General features: G+C 51.0%; 1 protein-coding gene across 1 annotated transcript in view; it reads left to right on the forward strand.

The window, feature by feature from the left end:
* Positions 1-22091, forward strand: part of COL22A1 (collagen type XXII alpha 1 chain) — a 210104-nt gene that overhangs the window by 46124 nt on the left and 141889 nt on the right. Inside the window, exons 9-11 of the mRNA XM_055432494.2 lie at positions 1383-1427; positions 4739-4801; positions 8936-8974. Coding sequence (XP_055288469.2) covers positions 1383-1427; positions 4739-4801; positions 8936-8974 — 147 coding nt within the window. The remainder of the gene's footprint in view (positions 1-1382; positions 1428-4738; positions 4802-8935; positions 8975-22091) is intronic.

Genomic DNA, 22091 nt, shown 5'->3' on the forward strand with positions numbered 1-22091 from the left:
CGATGAAGTGGGCCACCTCTGGCCTGGTGCTGGGTTCTGATTGGGAGAAGCCAGGGAAGGATTCAGAGTGGGTGCCCACAGGGTGCCGGGCAGGGCTTCTCCTCCTCCAAGGTGCCCTGGGCACGCTCAGGGCTTCAGGCCACAGACAACGTGCTGATCGTATTCTCATCGATCAATGTCATAACAAAAGAAACTATCCAAACCCAAATCCTTTGGAGTCTTTGTTTTCCGTTAAAAACCCCAAATGAGAAGGGTAACTGCAGCAATGTGAGGTTTGGCACACCGGCACGCAGACTGTGCCAGGGAGGGTGGCCAGTGGGGCTCTGCCCAGGTCAGGGTTTCCCTGGAGCCCTGCCCTGGTGGGGACCCCTGCGGGGAAGTCTGGGGTCAAGCAGGCTTCTGTCCTCTCTTAGCACCCACCTTCCCCGTCCTCAGCTCACAGACACCTGCTGGATGGCCACTGACCTCCCCGGCTTGTCCTTTGGATCCCCTTCCCCAGCCGTCCCCGCTGTGTGTGGCCCCTTGTGGCTCCCATTTGCCCTTCTCGCCTCACTTCACTCCACGTTCCCCTCCCAGTTTCCAGGCAGGCAGGAGCGTCCTGTTCCGTGGAGGGGTCGAGATCCCCCTTTCCTTGTGCAGTTTGCACGTGAAGGTTCTTCTGCCTAGCACAGCTCTTCCCCCTGCCGCCTTTTTATCTGACTAGTGCCTGCTCTTCTTTCAGGACATCCTCAGAAAATGCTTTTCCCATCACAGTGTTGTCTGCTTTTCCTCCTTCCTTCCGCCTGTCCTCCGCTTCCCTGCTCCTCCCTTCTCTCCTGTCGGCTCGCTCCCTCCTTGGATCCTTCCTTCCGTTATTCACACCCATCCCTTCAGTAAGTATTCGTTCAGCACCTGCTATTTGCATGACATTGTGACCCTTTCTCTCCCTCTTCTTCCACCTACCATGGCAGCTATCACACTGGATGAAGACTGTTGGCTTGTCTCTACTTCCATAAGCTCATAAATTCCAGATGGCAAAGACTTAATTATTTCATGTGTGTATTTTCAGCCACTGTGTTAAATAATGATTGAGTTGATGGGAAGGTGGGATCTAGGCAGGGTATGAAGCGATGGATGGAATGGATTATTGGGTGATACTTCCCAGTTTGAGGCTGGAGTCTGTTGATGGATGATCTCTCCCCCAGGTCTCAGCTCCCCATGCAGGCTGGCAGTTTGGGATCAGTAGCTCTCAGCTGCCGTGAACTCCATGCAGCATACTCACCAGCACGTGGCTTGCTAAGAGACTGGTTTACGAGCCTGTGCCAGGGCTCGCCCGCCAGTGCAGGGAGAAGGGGGAAATTAAGACAGAGCCTTACTTGTTTCTTTTGTCTTTCTTCCTTTAGGGTGAGAAGGGCTTCGATGGCCCCGTGGGACTCCCTGGCCCAAAGGTCAGTACTGGAGCTGCAGATGAGTCCTTTGAGCCTGAGGATCTTTTGATTTGCTCTCTTTGTAAGAAAGAAAAAAATATAACCAAAACAGTGGTGTGTTAGTTTACTGTCCTGTGGGGTTTTTCTTCTGAGCTTGTTGAGATGGAAGAACAGAGTAAGTGCCATGAAGTCCGGAACCTTTGAGTCTCTTCACAGCTCAGAAGGTTCATTTCTCACCTCGACAGTGTGAGCTGGAAGGAGGTGGAACTCGCACGCCCAGGCTCAGATCCTGTTTGTTTCAGCAGCCTCAGTTCTCTGTGGTCAGCTAACCCTTCATCCATCCTTTCAGGCCTCCATATTCCAGAAACTTTGGGGTTTGGGCTTTAAACAGTCTGTTTAGCACCTGCGATCTGTTTGTTTAAATTGGTTGGAATTAGTATTGTGCGCCTTTTCCAAGCTCACCAACTGCTCAAAGCCAGGTGTCTCCCTGGGGCTCCCCCTTCCTCATTCAGGGACCAGCCTCTTCTCTCTCTGCCACTGCCCAGGTTGACAGCATTTATGGGGCAGGACGGGGCTGTCATCTCCCATCATGGTTTTGGTCTCAGAAAGCTGAGACCGGAAAGATGTGGATTGCCCCTGAGGGTGGGTCATACGGTGGCTGAGGGCAGAGGTCAGTGTGGCCCAGTGACCATCACCTGGTCTGGTGTCAGAAAGAGGGGCTGAGTGTGAGGGTGGAGACACAGGGATGCCTCCCTTCCCTCCTCCCTACCGCACTCTCCCCCTCCCCCTCCCCTTCTCGTTCCCGCTCCCCCTCCCTCACCTGCGTGGATGACGTTCAGGTTCAGCGAACCACCATGGAGCGCCTGCCAAGGTCCCTATTTGCTGTTCCCTTCTTCCTTCCTCTCTGTGTGTCTCCTTCACCTCCCTCCTCTCACCCTGTTCCCCTCTGCCCCAGTCTGCTAGGATGGAGAGGACACACACAGACACACCCGGGCATGCACACACACACACACAGACACATGTGAGCATGCACACACACACACACAGACACACGTGAGCATGCACTCACACACACACACACCCGGGCGTGCATGCACACACACACACAGACACACGTGAGCATGCACTAACACACACACACACGCAGACGCACAGACACACATGGGCGTGCACTCACACACATAGACACACATGGGCATGCACACACACACAGACACACAGACCCACATGGGTGTGCACTCACACACATACACAAACACATGGGCGTGCACTCACACACACACATGCAGACACACAGACACACATGGGCGTGCAGTCACACACACACAGACACAAATGGGCGTGCTCACACACACATAGACACAGACACAAATGGGTGTGCATTCACACACATACACAGACACACATGGGCATGCACTCACACACACACACAGACACATAGACACACATGGGTGTGCATACACACACACATACACAGACACACACAGGCGTGCACACACACACGCAGACACAGACACACATGGGCGTGCACTCACACACACGGAGACACACAAACACATGGGCGTGCACTCACACACACATACACAGACACACATGGCTGTGCACTCACACACACACATACACAGACACATGGGCGTGCACTCACACACACATAGACACACAGACACACATGGGCATGCACTCACACAAACAGACACACTTGGGTGTGCACACACATACACATACACAGACACACATGGGCGTACACACACACACAGACACACTTGGCCGTGTACATACGCACATACACAGACACACATGGGCGTGCACACACGCAGACACACAGACACACCTGGGCATGCAGTCACACACACGCAGACACAGTCACACATGGGCGTGCACTCACATACACATGCAGACACACAGACACACATGGGCATGCACAAACACACATACAGAGACACACATTGTTGTGTACTCACACACATGCAGAAACACATGGCCGTGCACTCACACACACACAGACACACATGGGCGTGCACTCACACACACAGACACACATTGGTGTGCACTCACACACACGCAGACACACAGACACACATGGGTGTGCACTCACACACACATGCAGACACACAGATACACATGGGTGTGCACACACATACATAGACACACATGGGTGTGCACACACACACAGACACATAGTCACCCATGGGCGTGCATGCAACACACACACGTAGGCACACATGGGTGTGCACACACACACATAGACACACATGGGCATGCATGCACACACACACACGTAGGCACACATGGGTGTGCACACACACACACATAGACACACATGGGCGTGCATACACATGCACACACAGATACACACACAAGCAGCTCTGAGATCCAGGGTGCCTGGTGTTGTCTGTAAAGAGGAGAGTGGGAATTTCTGCTCGGGTACCCCCAGGCTGTAACCTTGACTCCTCGGCTGTCAGATGAAGGAAGGGAGCAGAGCCGTCTGGGGGTGTGAGTCTCTAAGTAGAAAACTTTTGTCTGAAGCAGCGACTGTTGACAGAGCAACTGTACTGGGGCTGTGGTGGAACAGATTCGGGGTGTGCAGGCAGCAGAGCCCATCCCCCGGCCCTGGGAGAGAAGGCAAGGTGGGAGGGAGGGATTCCAAGGAGAGAAGAGGCCCCACCACTGCAGGGGAGCCTGGCTGCCCCATGGCTGGTCAGCTGTCTTGGCCCTTCATCCGTGTCCCAGCCCGTCCATGGTTAGGAGGCTGCGTGAACACTCGTGAGTCCCTTGGCTCCGTTTAGAGGTTATTCAGGTCACATCCACAGGTGTGGCCCGGTGGACTCCAGTGCTCAGGCCCTCTCTGGATGCAAGGCTGTACCTGTGGATGACAGGGGGCCCAGGCCCTCGCTGGATGCAAGGAGGTACTGTGGGTGACAGGGAGCCGGATCCCCAGGACTCAGACAGCAGGAAGAGGCGTGACAGGGTGATGGGAGAGTAGGTGGGGGAGTGGGGCCAGAGGTGGGCCCTGAAGCTGCCTGGGAGGCTCCAGGATGCCTGGGGCCCCCGCCCGAGCTGGGTCCGATGGGATGCGTGGAATCTCCATTCCTGCTCCCGGCGACCATCGTGTGAGGCTTTCATCCACTCGCTGTCTCAAGCTGCCCTGGACTCCTGGGGAAGTTATTCAGATGCTTCTCCCCTCTCTGGGGGTGGCAAGCCTGGCCTCATGGTGCAGTTGGCAGTGACAAAACCAGTCACTTCCAGGAAATGGGCCGTGGGCAGCCAGTGTCGGGGAGCCTTACCCAACCGGAGGACCTGACCCGGTGCCGTCTCTGGTTTCCGCCCCTCAGGGAGACGTGGGAGCCACTGGGCCGGCGGGCACTCCTGGACCCAAGGGAGAGAAAGGAGATACGGTGAGTGAAGGCCTCTCCACCATGGCTAGTGTGGGAGACTCCTCTCCATGGGCATGGGGGGCCTCCCGGCCACTCTGGCCTCACCCTGCACCACCCCACCCCCAACCCCCAGAATCCTGTGCTCCAGATGGATGCTGCATCTCTTAGCATCAATGGCACAGATTCAGAGTAGGTGGGCCCCAGCCACTGGCCTTGGCTCCAGTCTTCATTAGCTGCGTGACTGTGAGGTTAGTCTCTTAACCTCTGAAAATTTCATCTTACTCTACTAGCAAAGTAAAGAAAATAACAGCTTTGTCTGTAAAATGCCTGGGTCATGGTAGATGGTCAGTGAATGAGAGCAAGTACAGCCAGTTCCTTTTAGGTTCTGTGCTCAGGGGGTTCCCTGAAGACAAGACAGACAAGACAGAGTCGCTCTCCTAGACGAGTTAGCCTGGCAGATACCACCCCTCCTGAGAGCTCATGATTGTAACTGCACCGCCTGCCCTTCTTCACCAGTGCTTCATGTGGGTTCCCTCCTTACTTCTTAGAAACACTTACTTTAAATTTTTATTGGGGTATGGTTGATTTACAGTGTTGTGTCAGTTTCCAGTGTACAGCAGTGAATCAGCCATACACATCCGTTCCTTTTTGGATTTTCTTCCCATTCAGGTGACCACAGAGCAGTGAATAGAGTTCCCTTTGCCATACAGTGGGTTCTCACTGGTTATCTATTTTAGACAATAGCATATGTATGCTAATCTCAGTCCCCAATTCATCCCCCCGCAGAACACAGTCTTGTCACTTCTCTGATATGAAGGATACTGGATTTTCAGACTTGTTGTCACGGAGCCTGCATGTGTCAGAGGCGAGGTTTGAATCTGTTTTAACCTGAGTCTTGTGCTCAGCTGCTGAGCTGTACCTTTCACCCACACAGTGTCTGCCTGCCTCCTGTAGAGGTAGGAAGCACCTGCTCTGCGCAGAACAACACGGGAGCAGGAAGACCTGCTAATGTAACAGTATGCATCACGTACCTGGTCTGTTTTCCTGAATACTGTTTGACGGTGTTCTTTCTCACTCAAACTTCAGATCAGTGTTCCAAGGTGGGTGCTAGTGAAACACCCATCTTACTCATACCCAGGGAAAGAAGCAGGTGGCCAGAAACAGTCAATGAGAGGTCTCAGATATCTGCTTTAACAGACAAAGCCTTCAAAGTAGCCACTAAATCATATCCAAAGAGCTAAAGGAAACTGTTCTGAAGGAAATGGAGGGGAGTGTTGTGACAATATCTCATCAAATACAGAATATAAAGAAGTATAACAGATTTGAACTGACTGAAGAAAGAGCCAGAATTCTTGAAAATAAATCAGTGGAGATTACTTAAACTGAAGATCAGAGAGAAAAAATAATGAATAGTAATGAAGAGCCTCAGAGAAATGTGGGGGCCCGTGAAGTCAATCAGTGGACACATAATATGTTTACCAGGAGAGGAGCATAGAAATCAGTCAGAAATCGTGTCTAAAGACATCCTAACCTTGATGAAGCATAGTCATCTACATATTCAGAAAGCCTCAGGAACTCCAGTCAAGAAATGCAAAAGGAGATCCATCCTTACAGTCATTAAATTGTGTCCAGCTCTTTGCAACCCTATGGACTGCAGCACGCTAGGCCTCCCTGTCCTTCACCATCTCTCAGAGGTTGCTGAAACTCATGTCCATTGAGTTGGTGATGCCATCCAACTGTCTCATCCTCTGTCGTCCCCTTCTCCTCCTTCCCTCAATCTTTCCAGTATCAGGGTCTTTTCCAATGAGTCAGCTCTTCACATCAGGTGGCCAAAGTATTGGAGCTTCAACTTCAGCATCAGTCATTCAGTGAATATTCAGGGTTGATTTCCTTCAGGATTGACTGCTTTGATCTTGCAATCCAAGGGACTCTCAAGAGTCTACTCAAGAACCATAATTCAAAAGCATCAGTTATTCAGTGCTCAGCCCTCTTTATGGTTCAACTCTCACATCCATACATGACTACTGGGAAAACCATAGCTTTGATTATATGGACCTTTGTTGACAAAGTGATGTCTCTGCTTTTTAATATGCTGTCTAGGAGTCTTCCAAAGAGCAAGCATCTTTCCATTTCATGACTGCAGTTACCATCTGCGGTGATTTTGGAGCCCAAGAAAATAATATCAATAAAAAATGCTAAAAGACAAAACAAAAAATGGGAAAGCAGCAGAAGAAAAATGAGTCACGATGTGGAAGGAAACCCCAATAACATCAGCTGACTCATCACCAAAAATCATTGATGCCAGAATGTAGGGGGATGACAACTTCAGAGTAATAATTATGGCAATGTATCCCTGGGTACTTAACAAATATTTGTAATGACAGCAGCTCAAAAAGTGGGGAGATGGACTAGGTCCCATAACAGTATGTTTCTCAATCTCACTGGAAGTAAGTTAGTGTAAGTCTGAGGTTGATCTTGAAAAGTTAAGGCATATACGGTAAACTTCAAGCAACCTCCAAGAAAAATAATTTAAAAGTATATAGTGAAAATATCCTTAAAGAGGTTAAAATATTGTAGTAAAAACATACTCGTGTAGTAAAGGGAAAAAGGAAAACAAGGAACAAAGTCAGGAGACATAGAAAACAGAAAGTTAGATGGTGTATGTAAATCTACCTATATAAAAAACAGCATTGCCTTAAATGGATTATACAAACTAATTAAAAAAGCAGAGATTTTCAGACTGGACATAAAAGCAAGATCCAGCCATGTTGTGTCTAGAGGAGACAAACTTTAGGTTCAAATATATAAACAGGTTGAAAATGAAAATGTGGCCAATACACATTCTACAAGTTGAAAACATTAAAAATTGGAGTGACTATAGCCATACCAGAGAGCATAGGCTTTACAAAGTTCATAGAAACAAAGAGGAGCATATTATAGTGATAAAAATGTTGATCCTTCAGAATTCAGCAACAGTTATCAACTTGTGCAGCTAAGAAGAGAACCCCTAAAGTCGTGAGGTCAAGGCTGAGGACAGAAGTGAGGGGTAGACAGGTTGTCCCCAGGGTGAGAGGGGCCAGTGCTCCACCTGCAGTAGTGGGTGTGCAAGGGGTGGGGAGGAGTGGAGCCTCGCGTGTGCCACAGCCACTTCGAAACACCACCTGGCTCTCCTTAAAGGGCTGAACACAGAACTACCACTCCTAGGTATATAGCCAAGAGAAATGAAAACATGTTTGTATGAAAATTTGCCCACGTATTTTCATAGTGATGTTACTCATCATAACCAAAAAGCAGAAACAACCCAAATGTTCATCACCTGATGAATGGATAAATGTGTCTTAGCCGTGCAATGTCATATTGTTCTGCATTAGAATGAGGTTTGATACAGGCCATAAGGAGAGTGAACCTTGAAAACACTTTGCTAAGAAAAGACTGGCTATGAAGCCAGTCGTAAAAGCCCACATATTGTATGATTTCATTTATATAAAATGTTTCGAATAGGCAAACCTACAGAGACAGGAAACAGACTGATTGTTGCCCAGAGAAGAGGCTGAGGGAAAAGAGGAGTGCCAACTATGGATATGGGCTCTTTGGGGAGTGACGAAACATTATAAAATTGATTGTGGTGATGTTGCACAAGTCTATAAATGTACTAAATTGAATTGTAAATAGCTGAATTATGTGCTGTGTAGATTATATCTTGGGCTTCCTTGGTGGCCCAGTGGTAAAGAATCTGCCTGCCAGTGCAGGGGACTCAGGTTATCTCTGGATCGGGAAGATCCCCGGGAGAGGAAATGGCAACCCACTCCAGTATTCTTGCCTGGAGAATCCCATGGACAGAGGAGCCTTGTGGGTTATAGTCCATGGGGGTCACAAAGAGTTGGACGTGACTTAGCGGCTAAACAACAACAGATTACATCTTTAAAAAGCTGATGTGGAAAAAAGAATACTACCATCATATTGAGTCATTGGGAAAATGAAATAAAACTCATGAGAATCAACACTCAGTGAATGATAGACGACTTTTAGAGGTTCTTTGGCAGAGCTTATGAGAAAGCAGCCAGTCGTTCGAATCCCAGGCACACTCGGCATGTGTGACACTGTGCCATGGAGATGCTCTGTAGCAAACCTCTGTCTTCTGCTTTCCTCTTCTAGGGCAGAGGACCTTTTGTGCAAGGAGAAAAGGGTGAAAAGGTAAGCACCTCCCCATTGTCTCACTCCTCCAGGGGCCATGAAGGTGGCCCAGGAGGGCCTTGGGTTCAGGAGAGTTGTGTGTGCCGTGATGCTTCTGATAAGAATTGGGTGGGAGGGAAGCGGTCTCCTGGCTGAGTGCCTCAGTGAGAAGTGCGAAGAAGGAAAGGCTTGTCTAGGTCCTGGATGCTCCACAGTGCTTAAGAGCACAGGGTACTTCATGGGGCTCCTGGGAAGTGGGATCCGGAGCTGCTGATGTGGTTTGAGGACCAGCACGCTGGGCATTCAATATCAAAACCTGTCCAGGCTTGTTTGCAGTGATGGGAAGGACGGTCTGTGTGTGATCAGACGTGCTGAGAAAGTTCAAATGGCAGGTACCCAGAGGAGCTTGGGGAATTGCCAGGAGAATGTTGCCGAAGCACGAAAGGAAGGTGAGGAGGGACAGAGTGGCAGGCGGCAGCAGCAGGGCAGGTGGACGGAGGCCTGCGACGCGCTCCCCAGCTGCAGACGTTGCACCTTCTCTCGCCTTCATCCGTTGTGGCGATGATGTGCACACTCGACAGATCCTGGGAAAGCGGGGGCCGCCTTCTTAAAGCGTCCGCCTAGAAGAGCAGTAAAACCCAGTCACTGAAAATGCCATCTTCCACTCACACCAGCGATCAAAGCTGCATCTCCCGTTTCTCAGGAGGGCAGCCGCAAGACTTTGCAACATACATTCATGTTGATCCTTTTGTCAGAGTCTGGGCACCTGCAGACTCAGGACGCAGAGCACTGGACCCTGCGGGGCTCACATCAACCTCTTGCGTAGGGTTGATGATGTAAAGCAGGTGCCGCTCTGTCAAGTTACTATGGAAACAGAGCTCTCACGCGCCCAGCCTGTTTTCTCTGTAGAGTACCTTTCATTTAGTTCGTTCAGGTCTAGAGATTTACTCTCAGGAGATAAATGGAGGTTGTGCCCAAGTACATAGCCACACGTTTCCTTCAGTGAAATCTGTAAGCCAGTCTGGAAACAACTATTGCTCTGTGGACAACCACAGCACTGTAGACTGAGTTGCCGTTGTGTAGCTCTGTAACACAATGGGCCAGCTCCACAACGTAGCAACACGTACAGACACGTGGTCACATTTAGAAGGATAATTAATAACCCAGAAAATGAAGATAATATTTTGTTAATTTTTAAAACACATTGCAAAATATCTATGCAGTATGACTCATGCATTGTGTGTGTGCCTGTGCGTGTGTGGAAGAGAGACAGGTTAATTCTGGAAGCAAATCCCCATTATTAGCCTCTGGTTGTCTGTGGGTGGCCAGGCTGTGAGGGTCTTTATTTTGTCCCTTATATTCCTTTGTGTCTTCACTGGTTCCACAATGAACTTCTCTTTGTTTGCCTGCGCTTTTAACACGCGCACACACGCATAGCAACTACCGCACAAGAGTACAAAGCCGTGGGAGAGATGGCGTGACCAGACAGCATAACGCGAGCTTTGCGCCCGCAGACCTGGGTGGCCGGTGCTGCTCTCAGCTCTGCCATCAGAGTCTAGGTCTCCCGATGGCTTAAGCAGGGCTGATGGACCACCTTCCACGGTTCCTGTGTAGGCTCAAAGCATCACACCTGGGACTTGGTTTGATAGTTGCCAGCATGCTGGTTCCTGAGGGCCCAGAGTCAGAGCACAGGGTATTAACAGGACACCCAGCTGCTCCTCGGGCTCAGGACTGGGGCTGCCGGTCTCGAAGTCAGGAGGCTCAGCCTGGGTCCTGGTCCAACCTGAGCTCTGAGCAACGTGCTGTCCTGCGCGTGTGTTGGTGTCACCAGGAGAAACTGACAGGCGCCCCTTCTCCTGGGAGAAGCAGCTGCATCTCTGCCCCGTGCGTTCTGGTTGAGCTCAGGTCAGGCAGCCTCCTCCCGATGCCTGGTGCCCTGGAGTCCAGGCTGCAGCACTACCCTCAGACCTGAAGCTGCTCTGTCAGAGCAGAGGGGGCACCTCCTCACGCACGTGGTGCTGGCAGTAGAGGCTCTGGCACGCCTGGCTCTGTCCTCGGTTGACATTCTCTTGCAGTTGGACATTCTTAGTGAAGTCTGAGTTTAGATTCTGCCACATATGAGCTGTGCGGTTTAGGGTGAGTCACCTCCGTCTCTGTGTCCCTGCCTCCTCATCAGTGGAAACGAGGGAGTGGGTGCGATGATGCACAAAGGCCCTTGCAGGTGGCTGTTCTGAGGCTTGGTCATCAACCCACCCCCAGCCTGAGTCCCTGGGGCCACCTTCCGTAGCTTGGAGCCTCTGCTTCTCCTCCAAGGGTGCAGGAGGCCAGGGTGAGTCAAGGGGATGACTGCATCCGTGGCAGGAAGAAGGCCACTGGTGACTCACGCACTGGGAAAGAGCGTCACAGACTGGCTTTTTGCTTGAATATTCTCTCGAAAGCAGTTGCAGAATACCAAGCAGATTGGATGGACAGGAGCCCGATGTGTCTGGAAATCATATTGCTCTGAATTGTGCTGTTTTTTTTATGTTTTTTTATTTTTGGTGATGCAGTTAACCAGCGTGACGATGCGCATCAGCCTCTGTGAAGGCCGCGCACCCTGTAGGCTGTATCCCCTGGTGTATGTCTCACTGTTCACCCAGCGCTTCAGGGAAAGCAGTGCCCTGCCCTTTTCACAGCTGCGAGAACCAGCTTAGGGGCCAAGTGACCTGCCCAAGGTCACTGCTAGTAAGATGCCTAGAAAACGCAATCCCTGATGGCTACTAAAGTGAAGGAAAGCTGGGAGGCGGATGGAATCCCCTCTGTCCCATAGCTGAGCGAGCGGAGGCTCAGAGAAGGTGAGTGCCTGGCCCAGGCTCGCACAGCTGAAGCGCTGTGGGAGCCCTTGGCCCCTCCATCTCCCAGCCCAAGACTGCCGTGCGGGCCTCTGTTCCTGGGCTGCTTCTGCCCTTCCTTTTGGAAACTTACATCCTCTCTGGTTCCTGTTCTGCCCCATGTTCACCCCGGGGTTCCTGGGGTTCTGCTCCCTCAGTGTTTTAACATGTATGAAATCAGGCTCAGGGAAAGGGGAAAGCAGGCTTGTAGGGGCTGCCTGAAAAGGTCTGCCTGTGCCTCAGGCATTTAGCACATGGAAAGAGAAAAAGGGACTTGAGACCTCCTCACAGTGTCTGGAGGACACCTGCAACTAAACCCGTGCTTGTCTAAGGAGTGCATGGGTGCTGGGAACGCCGACCTCCATCACCCAGGACCAGGGGCCAGTAGAGGGGCCCCAGACTCTGCGGTCAAAAAGACGCAGCTTCAAATTCATGTTGATTGTGTGTCTCCCCGTGGGCTACTTTGAGCCTCAGGTTCCTTTTCTGTAAAAGATAGGAAAGAAAATAATAGTTCCTACCACGAGAGGTTGCTCAGAGGGTTCATCCAGTGTCCTTGCCCTCATAATGGGTGACACTGCTATTCTTGTTACCCCATCATCGTTGGCAGTTCTGTCTTGGTGATGATGGTGATGATGGTGGTGTGATGGTGGTGTGATGATAATGATGGTGGAGATGGTGGTGATGATGATAGGGTAGAGCCACTGCTCTGGGCTGGTTTGGACTAGTTTGGGGAGAGTCAGGGAGAGCAGGGAGGGGCAATGACTTCCATGCCCCTCCACCCTCGGTCCTTCCATGTTGACAAAATCAATGATAAGCACGGTGAGGATGTTGGTGTAAGGTTTCCTGCGGCTGGGCACTGTGTCTTTTTTCCTTGGAGACGTGGTTCATGAGCCCCAAGGAGAGAAAAAGATTGAGAAACAAACAAAAACACAAGGCCAAACCACGCGGTGTCCAGTGAGCCTTCTTTTTCATTCCGAGGGTCCTCCCACTGTGGAGACCAGAGCCTTCAGGGAAGGAAACCAGGAGATGCTGCATTGTGGTCGCTTCCTGGACCCACAGCGCCCTCTGGTGTCTGGAAGTCAGGGTGTCGATCCAGTTTTCCTCTATATGGCTTCATTCGATATTGGGGAGCTCTTTGCCCTTTGGGGGTGCACCGCTTTTCCCTGGGAATCTGGCACATGGTGGAATAAGGGTAAAGGGAGCCTTCGTTTTGTGCTCAAATGTGGGCTCAGGTGTTGGAAAGAAAGCACGTTTGGGGAGTTGGGCAGACCTGGTTTGGACCAGCTCTTCAGTGGCTGCGTGACTTTTAGGTAGTATCCCTCTGAGCCTCAGTCTCATCGTCTGTAAAGTGGGGCCGTTAATGCCCACCCCTTAGGGCTGTGTTATAGGAGGTTGGCATTGCCTATGACAGCGCCTGCCTTAGGCCCTTAGGTAGGTGCATATAAAAATATGTCTTTATTATTCTTCCTTTCATTCATCTGCTAAAAACTATTGCTCAGATCCATGAAAGAGCGACAAGTGCTTCTTCAGGAGGCAGTCTTCAAGTACTGAGTTCGTGGGAGGGTGGTGGTTTCATGGAGCTCTAAAACCTTCCCTGGGTGGCCCTCTGGCAGAGAGCAGCCCAGATCTGGTGCTGGAAAGACACACCCACACACACCCAGTTTCCCTAGAGTGGAGAGTAACCAAGGACAGGGTGGGGAGCAGGCTTCACAGCCCCCCTCAGGAGTCCGGATCACACCTTATAGATGGTGAGGGCCTTTGGGAGACACGTGATGGAATCAGGGCACAGTGTCTCCAAGCCATGCTTGGGTCAGCAACTCTGTACTCAGCACTTGGTAGACGGGGTAAAAAAAAAAATCCAAACAACAACCCAAAAGCCCTTTCTTCAGCATTTTCACAGAAATCATGTCTGGCAATAAATAAAACTTTGTATGGGTTTTGTGCTTGGATTTCACAGTGTGGTTCCCTAGAAAAAAATATGCGAGCAAGTAGAAGAAGCTCAGCTGAATTTTATTGGGCTGGTTGGCTCAGTAGCAGATAGAATTTTCAGTTCAGTTCAGTCGCTCAGTCATGTCCAACTTTTTGCGACCCCATGGACTTCTGCATGCTAGGCTTCCCTATAACCAACTCCCGGAGCTTGCTCAAACTCATGTCCATTGAGTCAGTGATACCATCTAACCATCTCATTCTCTGTCACCCCCTTCTCTTCCTGCCTTCAGTCTTTCCCAGTGTCAGGGTCTTTTCCAATGAGTCAGTTCTTCCCATCAGGTGACCAAAGTATTGGCGGGCAGTGAGCTCAGGTGGAGGGCATCACCTTCTCTCTCTCTCTCGTGGAAAAGGCCATCAAGACTTAGGAAAATGCTCTTACACAGTGATGTTTTCATTGTAGAAGGTGTAGGAAATAGTCTGTAAGGAGCTCTGATTTGTTCAGAAGTGTAAGAGTTACCCAGTCTAGGGCCAGGCACTGTGCTGGAGGGCGGGGGAGGGATGGCACAGTGAGGGGCATGAGCTTTAGAGCAGGATTAACCCACCGTCTACACCTGAGAGTCAGGGTGGGTGGAGGAGCCAAGGTGAGGTCAGTTGGGTGACGAAGAGAGAGAACGGAGAATCACTATGGCCCCTGTAGAGCTCGCCGGGCACAGCCAGTGGTGGGTGGCAGTGTGGCTGCTCACACGGTCCTGATTAGCCCAGTCTGAGCCAGCTGGGAGCCCTTCCTATGAACATCACAGGGGTGCCTGGGACCCTGCTCCAGGGGACGGTCAGACCTGCTCTCACAGTGACACTTCTCTTGTCTCAACATGGCAGACCCACCTTGTGCCATCACAGCATGAAAGACCTGGTCTCTCCCACTGGATCTGTTCTTTGTTTGGTGTCTTTAAAGGCAGGCAATCTTTGAAATTGTGAGATGAGAGGATTTTGCAGAGGTGGAGATAGACTGCCCAGGTGGGTGGGAGTGGAGCACAGGCGCTGCTGCTGCTGCTAAGTCACTTCAGTCGTGTCCGACTCTGTGTGACCCCATAGACGGAAGCCCACCAGGCTCCCCCGTCCCTGGGATTCTCCAGGCAAGAACACTGGAGTGGGTTGCCATTTCATGATGGATTTTCTTCCCAGCACCTTCTTTCAGACCTAGTGACCAAGTCAGGTCCTCGGAAGGTCTCAGCTGTCTCTCCATATCACGGGGGTCTGGTGTAGGTGAAACGTGGGCCCTTGCAGGGGTTGATGGATCCACTTTTATGTCACAGATTCTGTCTGAGAGGATGGCCTGGGGGCAACATCACTGATGGCCAAGGTGAATTCAGTGGCCAATGCTTAGTGATTTTTATCTGGAATTGTCTCAGAGAGGTGTCTTGAAGTGGAAAGAATCATGACGTCAGCCTTTTATTGACTGCTTTTGTCTGCCCGCTGTTCAGTTTATGAGTGTCAGCCTCTGCAACTCCTTGAAGGAGTCTGGAGCACACCTGAGGGCACAGAGCGGTGGGTGAGGGTGGCTGGAACCGTGTCTGACCCTACATGCCCCACCATTAACACCACACTGGCCAGTGCCAGTTCCCTGCCCTCCCCTAGAGAGATGCATTTATCTGGGATTTCTTTACCCTCAAAACCCATGTCCCTTGTGGGGAGGGACTTATTTTAGGCAATGCCTACATTATAGAGCCTCTGAGCCATAAAATATAAATTTTATGTGTGTGTTTATATGTGTGAAACTTCTAAGATGTATTTTTACCCTTTGCTTCTAGCTCTGGGTCGCATCCCCTTTGTTCACAACTGGCTTAATCAGCACCCCCATCTCCTATTCTTAGCCTGTGCCTTAATGTGCATTATTCATGGTTATCGAGCTGGATAACTGTGGTCGAGTGCCTTCTATTTTTATCATAATTAAAGGATTTAGGGGAAAATAAGTTTAGCTGTCTACGTGCCCTCAAATAGCCTTGTAGGTGGGGGCAGCTTGCTGGGAGTTGGAATAAATAAAGGTGCGCAGACCCTGTCCATGGTGCTGAAGGTCACACTGAGGAAGTTTTGAGTTCGCAGGTTCTCACAGCCCCAGGCAGAGCCAGAATAGGAAAGTGTGCGCTTTTTCCAGCTCCGTCTGACACTCAGGCTCTTTCCAAGTCTCATGACCCAGTCACTGGGCCAAGGGCTTCATACAGGAGGGTGAGAGCATTTATTGGAAGGGTAAGTGCTGGACTGGGAGGGCAGTGGAGGCCAAGGGCGCAGACACTAGACGCCAGCTGGCTGGACTCAGATCCCAGCTTGGCCACTTAGCAGCTGTGTAACCCTGGTGAAGTCAGTTACTCAACCCCTGCAACCCTTGCTTTCCCTCATCTATAAACTGGCGACTATAATTCTACCGGCCTCGGCGGGTTACAGCAAGGATGAAGTGAGCTAGTGAAAATAAATGACTTGTATTGTTTAGTACTCATAAATGTTGAGTATAATTACTATTACGGCAGTGTAGTTTTTCACTTTTTATACTGAATGGCATCTTCTGCATCCTCTGCAGCAATGAGGTCTTATCCCCAGGGGTGGCCAACAGCTGGGAAATATCAGTGTCCCCCACCACCCACCGCAGGAGGACTTGTGCTACTCCCAGAGCCTCAGGAGGCCTGGAGGGTGTTATTAGAAAGCATGTCTCAGGTGGGCTGACATAGAGGTATAAGGTGTCTTTCTCTTTCTTAACTTCATCGAAAACAACTTTCAGAGTATCTGGGAATAACGGCAATCCCCTGTACTCACAAGTGTCTGCCAGGACTGACGCACAAGCTACTTAGTTTTGGGGTAGATACTGTTGTCCTTGTTTTCAGGCCTGTTCACCATGTGACCAGGAGCAAGTGACTCTCTGTCTCTGTGTGGCCAAGCCAGGGATTGTGCTCATGTATTCAGACACCGTGGAGAAGTGGTTCTCAAACTTGAGCAAGCATCTGAACCACACGGAGGGTTTGTTGAACCAGCTGGCCAGGCTCCGCTCCCAGTCTGTCTGATTCCATGGCCCTGGGGTGAGGCCAGAGAATCCGCCTGTCTAGCCAGGCCGAGGGATGCTGCTGGGCCAGAGCTGTGTTCGAAGGATCACTGTGCAGAGGACCACTCTGTTCCACCTGAAGAAGGGCCTGCTCTGGCTCAGCCAGGGGGCGAAGAGGAATCCTAGTGGGGCATCTCCACAGCGAAGCAGTGCTTTTGTCAGGATTTAGGGGGCAGGCTCGGATATTTAAGTAATAGAACAGGAGACATTTCTGTTTTCTCTTTGTATTTTGCCCAGTGAGGTCACCATATGATCGTTGGAGCTCTTGTTCTTGCAAGTGGGCCTGGGTGGGTAATTTCCTGCCAGACGTTACCCGCTGGGGCTTCCAGTGAGATCATCCAGGCAGTGTGTGTGTGGAAGGGGTGAGGTCAGAGCTTTGACTTGGAATGAGGGCCCCTGATTTTGAGTCAGAGCTGCCAGTGTGAACCGAGGGCAAGCCCCTCATCCCCGAGCCCTGGCTGTCGTCTGTAGTGGGTTTCATGTGCATTATTGATGGTCATCCTTTTGTTTTCTCCCAGGTTTTAGTAATTCTGTTTCATAATGACTGTGAATAGGAAGATGAAGCAGAGTATATTTTCTTTTTATAGTTTATTTTTTATTGATGTGTAGTTTATTTGCAATGTTGTGCTAATTTTGTCTGTATAGAAAAGTGGTTCAGTGTGTGTCTGTATATATATATGTGTATGTATATATGTTCTTTTTTTTCATGGTTTGTCCCAGGATGCTGGCTGTAGTTCCCTATGCTGGGCAGTAGGACTTTGCTGTTTATACGTCTCTATTTGATAGTTTTCATCTACTGACCCCAGACTCCCACTCCATCTCTCCCCTTTGGCCACCTGGAACCTGTCCTCCATGTCTGTGAGTCTGTTCCATAGATAGGTCCATCTGTGTCATATGTTAGATTCCACATGTAAGTGATAAGTATGGCGTTTGCCTTTTTCTTTCTAACTCACTTCACTTCTATGATAATCTCTACTCTCATCCACATTGTTGCAAGTAGCATTATTTTGTTATTTTCTATGGCTGAGTGGTATTCTATTGTATATACGGATATAGTCATCTTAAGCTGATTTCTTTTCACAAAGAATGGAGGTTCCAGATATTATATTGCAGATAACAGAACCTGATGCTCTTTTCAGATTCCCATGTTTTCAAATCATTTTCTAAAGCATTGTCTCAAGGCATCTTACTTTGGGCCAGAAGTGCTGTTCCTCCTTGCATCACCCTGCTCGCAGGTGATGAAACTGAGACCCAGGAGGGGAAGTCAGCTGTTTCTGCTCAGCTGGTGGTCAGCAGAGGCTTCCCATGAACCCAGACCCTCCCCCCAGTCTGGTCCTCTCCTGTCCTCCCCTGTCTCTCATCTTTATCTTTCTCTCTCTTTCTTTCCTCCCTTCTCTTCCTTCCTTCCCTCTCCATGCCCTTTCCTTTTCTTTTTTTTCTACTTTACCGTGGATCCTGAGCTACACATACTCCCTTTTAAGGAGCCCTCTGTGCCTGACCTTTCCAGTTCCGGGTCAGCCCCCAGTCTGTTTCCCACTCCTCTCATTGACCCGCCTTGTGGACTTGAGAAAGTGTTCTTAGTTCTCCACAGAACATAAACAACTGGCACTTCAATAATATTTTATAGTCTACAGTTATATCCACGCTTGTTTTCTCATCTCAAGCAGCAAATGATGACACCGAGGCTCCAGGAGGCCACGTGACTTTGCTGGTGGGATGTCAGGGAGCAGCTTAGGGCAGTAACTTCTCTCTTCACAGCATCTGCAGGCAGCTGAGTTCAAGAGAAGGACTTTGGAAGGTGTGTTGTGAGAGCATGGTGGTGTTCTGTGATGCTGAGATTATGTGACCTGGAACATGAAATATCTGGGCCAGGTTGACCTTTTCTTGGGCACACAGCCTCCCAGGGCAGGAACCCATCTAATGAAAGACCTGGACCTCATGGTGACTTGGAAGTGGAAGTTACTCAGTATGTGTCTTATTCCCAGTGCTGGCTTGGTTATCCCAACCAGGATTCAAATAAAATAATAATAAAAAAAGATGTTAACTTCTTAGACAAAGAAAATATTCATTCACCTCTAAAGAGGCTGACTTTCTTAGACTTTAGCCCATCCCTGAAAACAAAGCAGAAGGGATGCGTGTGTGCAGTTGTGTCTGACACAGACTATAGCCCATCAGGCTCCTCTGTCCATGGGACTTTCCCAGCAAGAACACTGGAGTGGGCTTTCCCATCTCCAGGGGCTCTTCTCAACCCAGGGATCGAACCCGTGTCTCCTGCATTGCAGGCAGATTCTTCACCACTGAGCCACTGGGGAAGCCCTGGGTCTGGGACACCAGTTCTCTGAAACCGCTTTGCCAAGCTGTTCCCATCCGTGGGAAGCACAGATCCTGCAGCGAGGTTCATGATGCCTACTTCCCAGTGGAGACTGAGCCTCGGAGCGCTGCGCTGGCTTGGCCTAGTCTGTCAGTACTGAGTGACGGAGCAGGATTTGAAGCTGCAGTTTACTGGCTCTTGAAACCATTGTTTTTGTGCAACAGCCTGGGGTTTCATACCCCAAGGGCTAATCTGAAGTAGGGGGATATCCCTTGCACGCCCACGGGGCTTAGGAAGGGATGGACACACAGGGAACACCTGTGAGATTCTGGGCCCGGTGGACACTGTTCACACAGATGTGACCGAGTCCCGATTCCCACCTCGTGGCGCTCCGGTCCTGTGATCAGACAGACTCACCCAGAAACTTGCTGAACAGCAATGACAGGGCTGGACCTGCGACAGCTGTGGGCACAGCGGAGGTTCCGGAACTCTCTGTAGTTCCCTCTGGCATTATCTCTGGATTCCTCCCCGGCTTCCTTTATTACACAGTCCTGGCAGCTCCGTGCCCTGCTGCCCCTGCCCCCTGTATTCCCATGGCAGGAGCCCCACTAGACCTCCCTTCCCCACCTGCAGCTGTCAGGAGACAGACTGGCCTGTGAAGGACTGGGTAACCGACCCCCGAGGCGAGCTGTGCACCACGTCACCCCAGGGCACCTGATCCTGGGGTGTCCTTATTCTTCTTGATGTTCCCCTTTTGGGAAACCTTGAATTTCTCTGTCGTGTTGTAGGGAAGCAGGATTAAGTGGGCTGGCCCTGGCTACCCGGAAACACACCGCCTTTTGCTTTAGCTCCAAGCAGATGAAACGTGGGCCTTGGAGACAGACAGGGCGTCTGAGCCCACACTGTCCCTGACCCCCAGCGTGCTGGCTTGAGCAGGGTGCCTGCCTCCTGCGAGGCCTTCGGGGAAACTCTGATACTTCCCCAGGGAAGGGGGCCTGGTAAGGCCGAGCGGGGCTGACCTTGATCCCTGGGGAGGGAGAGCAGGGCCCGGTGCCCAGGCTTCCGCTGCCCCAACCTGCCTCACCAGGCCATGGAACCACTGGGAGGCCACCAGGAAGCCAGCGTCCTTGTGTGCGGCTGGGCTGCTTGTGACGTGAGCATGAAACACAGACGTGCTGGGGGGACGAGATCAGTGCCCTGATGAGTGGAGAGAGCTCAGAATGTGACAGGTTGGGAATGTGACTTGAAGATAGGCTGTGAGCAGCACCGCTGTGATGTCCTCTCAATATTGTCTTTAGTGTACTGTTCGTACTGCTGTTGGCTCTGCCATTCATGCTAATGATGGCAATGCTAGCTGGGGTCTCGTTGCTGTTCCATATCAGGGAAATCACTTGCATCTGGACTGGTCGCCTCGTTCAACCTCAGTTAAGTTTCCGAATAGTGAGATGGAGGGACAGGCGGGCAGGGGGTTCATCCCCGCCGTGCAGCTGTAGAGGCTGAGGAATCTCCGGCCACAGCTGCCCTTCCCTTATCGGGGTGGATGGGGAGGACAGTCTGACAAGCATCCCGAGGAAATGGCCACCCAGGCAGTTTACGGTCACACCGCACGGGAGTTGCGGTGTCCTTTGCTGGCCATGGGGGTGCCCTGTGTGGCGTGTGCTTTGTATCCTGAGGAAATGGCCACCCAGGCAGTTTACGGTCACACCGCACGGGAGTTGCGGTGTCCTTTGCTGGCCGTGGGGGTGCCCCGTGTGGCCTGTGCTTTGTGTCTGAAACCCCCGGTCACCCTCCCAGTGACTCTGCCGGTGTCACTCTGCACACTTTGGAGAGATGAGTGGCACACAGCCTTCCCGGGTGGCTGCCTTTGGGGGCCCATGGCCAGAGAGGTGCAGTTGTGTGCCAGAGATGTCTGTCTGTCTGTCTTTCTCTTCAATAACAGAACAACTTAGAATGTTTGCCCATAGAATGCACTTTGTGGACATTTTTAAAGTATTTGCGTGGCGTGCGCATGTGTGCGTACATGCGTGTACCTTAATTTCCAGGTTAAACTAGAAATGTGTGATGGATCTTTGAGAAAATGAAACCTGTCTCCCAGGCTTATTATAGGAACTAAGTAAGAAAATATTCGTAGAAGACATCCTACAGGGTCTAGCCCATAGTGTTTTCTTCTGAATATTACTTACAGGTTCATCAGTTTCATTGATTTATTAAATGTCCGACATCCTCATTTCACAGATGGAAAAGCCCCAGAAAGAGGCGTTGACTTGCTCTGTGGTCCTTGGAAAATGGATGGAGAATGGGGAGTGGGATGAAGGTCTTGGTGGAATCCTTTGATTTGAAAGAGACAGTGTGGGAGCTGGATGGGAGCTGAGGGGCCCTCGGGCTCCCTGTTCCTGAGTCGCCCCCTCCTGCGTCTCCAGGGAGCGTGGGGGTGGGATGAGGAGGCCCCCAGAGCTGCTCCATGAGCACGTGTGTCACAGGCTTCCTCTTGATTCACTGGAACGGAGTTTGCCTCAGCTTAAGAAGCATTTTTGATAGCTGGACTAGCCCAGCATTTCTGGTGTGACTTTTCCTCCCGGGGTGCTTGGGTTGTCACACCCGGTGAGTGGTACCCGGCATCCAGGGCCCCTGGAGGACACCCTGCATCACCCAGGGCAGCCTCCCTAACCCCAGCAAAGACTCACCCGCCCGGTGCTGGGGGGTCCAGGTTGAGAACCCTGCTGCGGCCAATGCTCTGTTCACGTGTGTGACCGGGGCCTGGAGTGGGGCGGCCACGTGGTGAGTTACTGAGAGGCAGGGCTGGGGCGTCTAACTCCCACCGTCAGGTGCATACAGACCCCCGAGGGATCTGATTAAAATGTGGACCCTGATGCAGGGGTCTGGAGAGAGGCCCGAGAGCCTGCATTTCTTGCCCTCCCCCAGAGGCATCCGGGCTGCAGA

This window comes from Moschus berezovskii, chromosome 16 (genome assembly GCF_049115385.1).
Source record: "Moschus berezovskii isolate FMDL1 chromosome 16, NW_MosBer_1.0, whole genome shotgun sequence".
NCBI lineage: Eukaryota > Metazoa > Chordata > Mammalia > Artiodactyla > Moschidae > Moschus > Moschus berezovskii.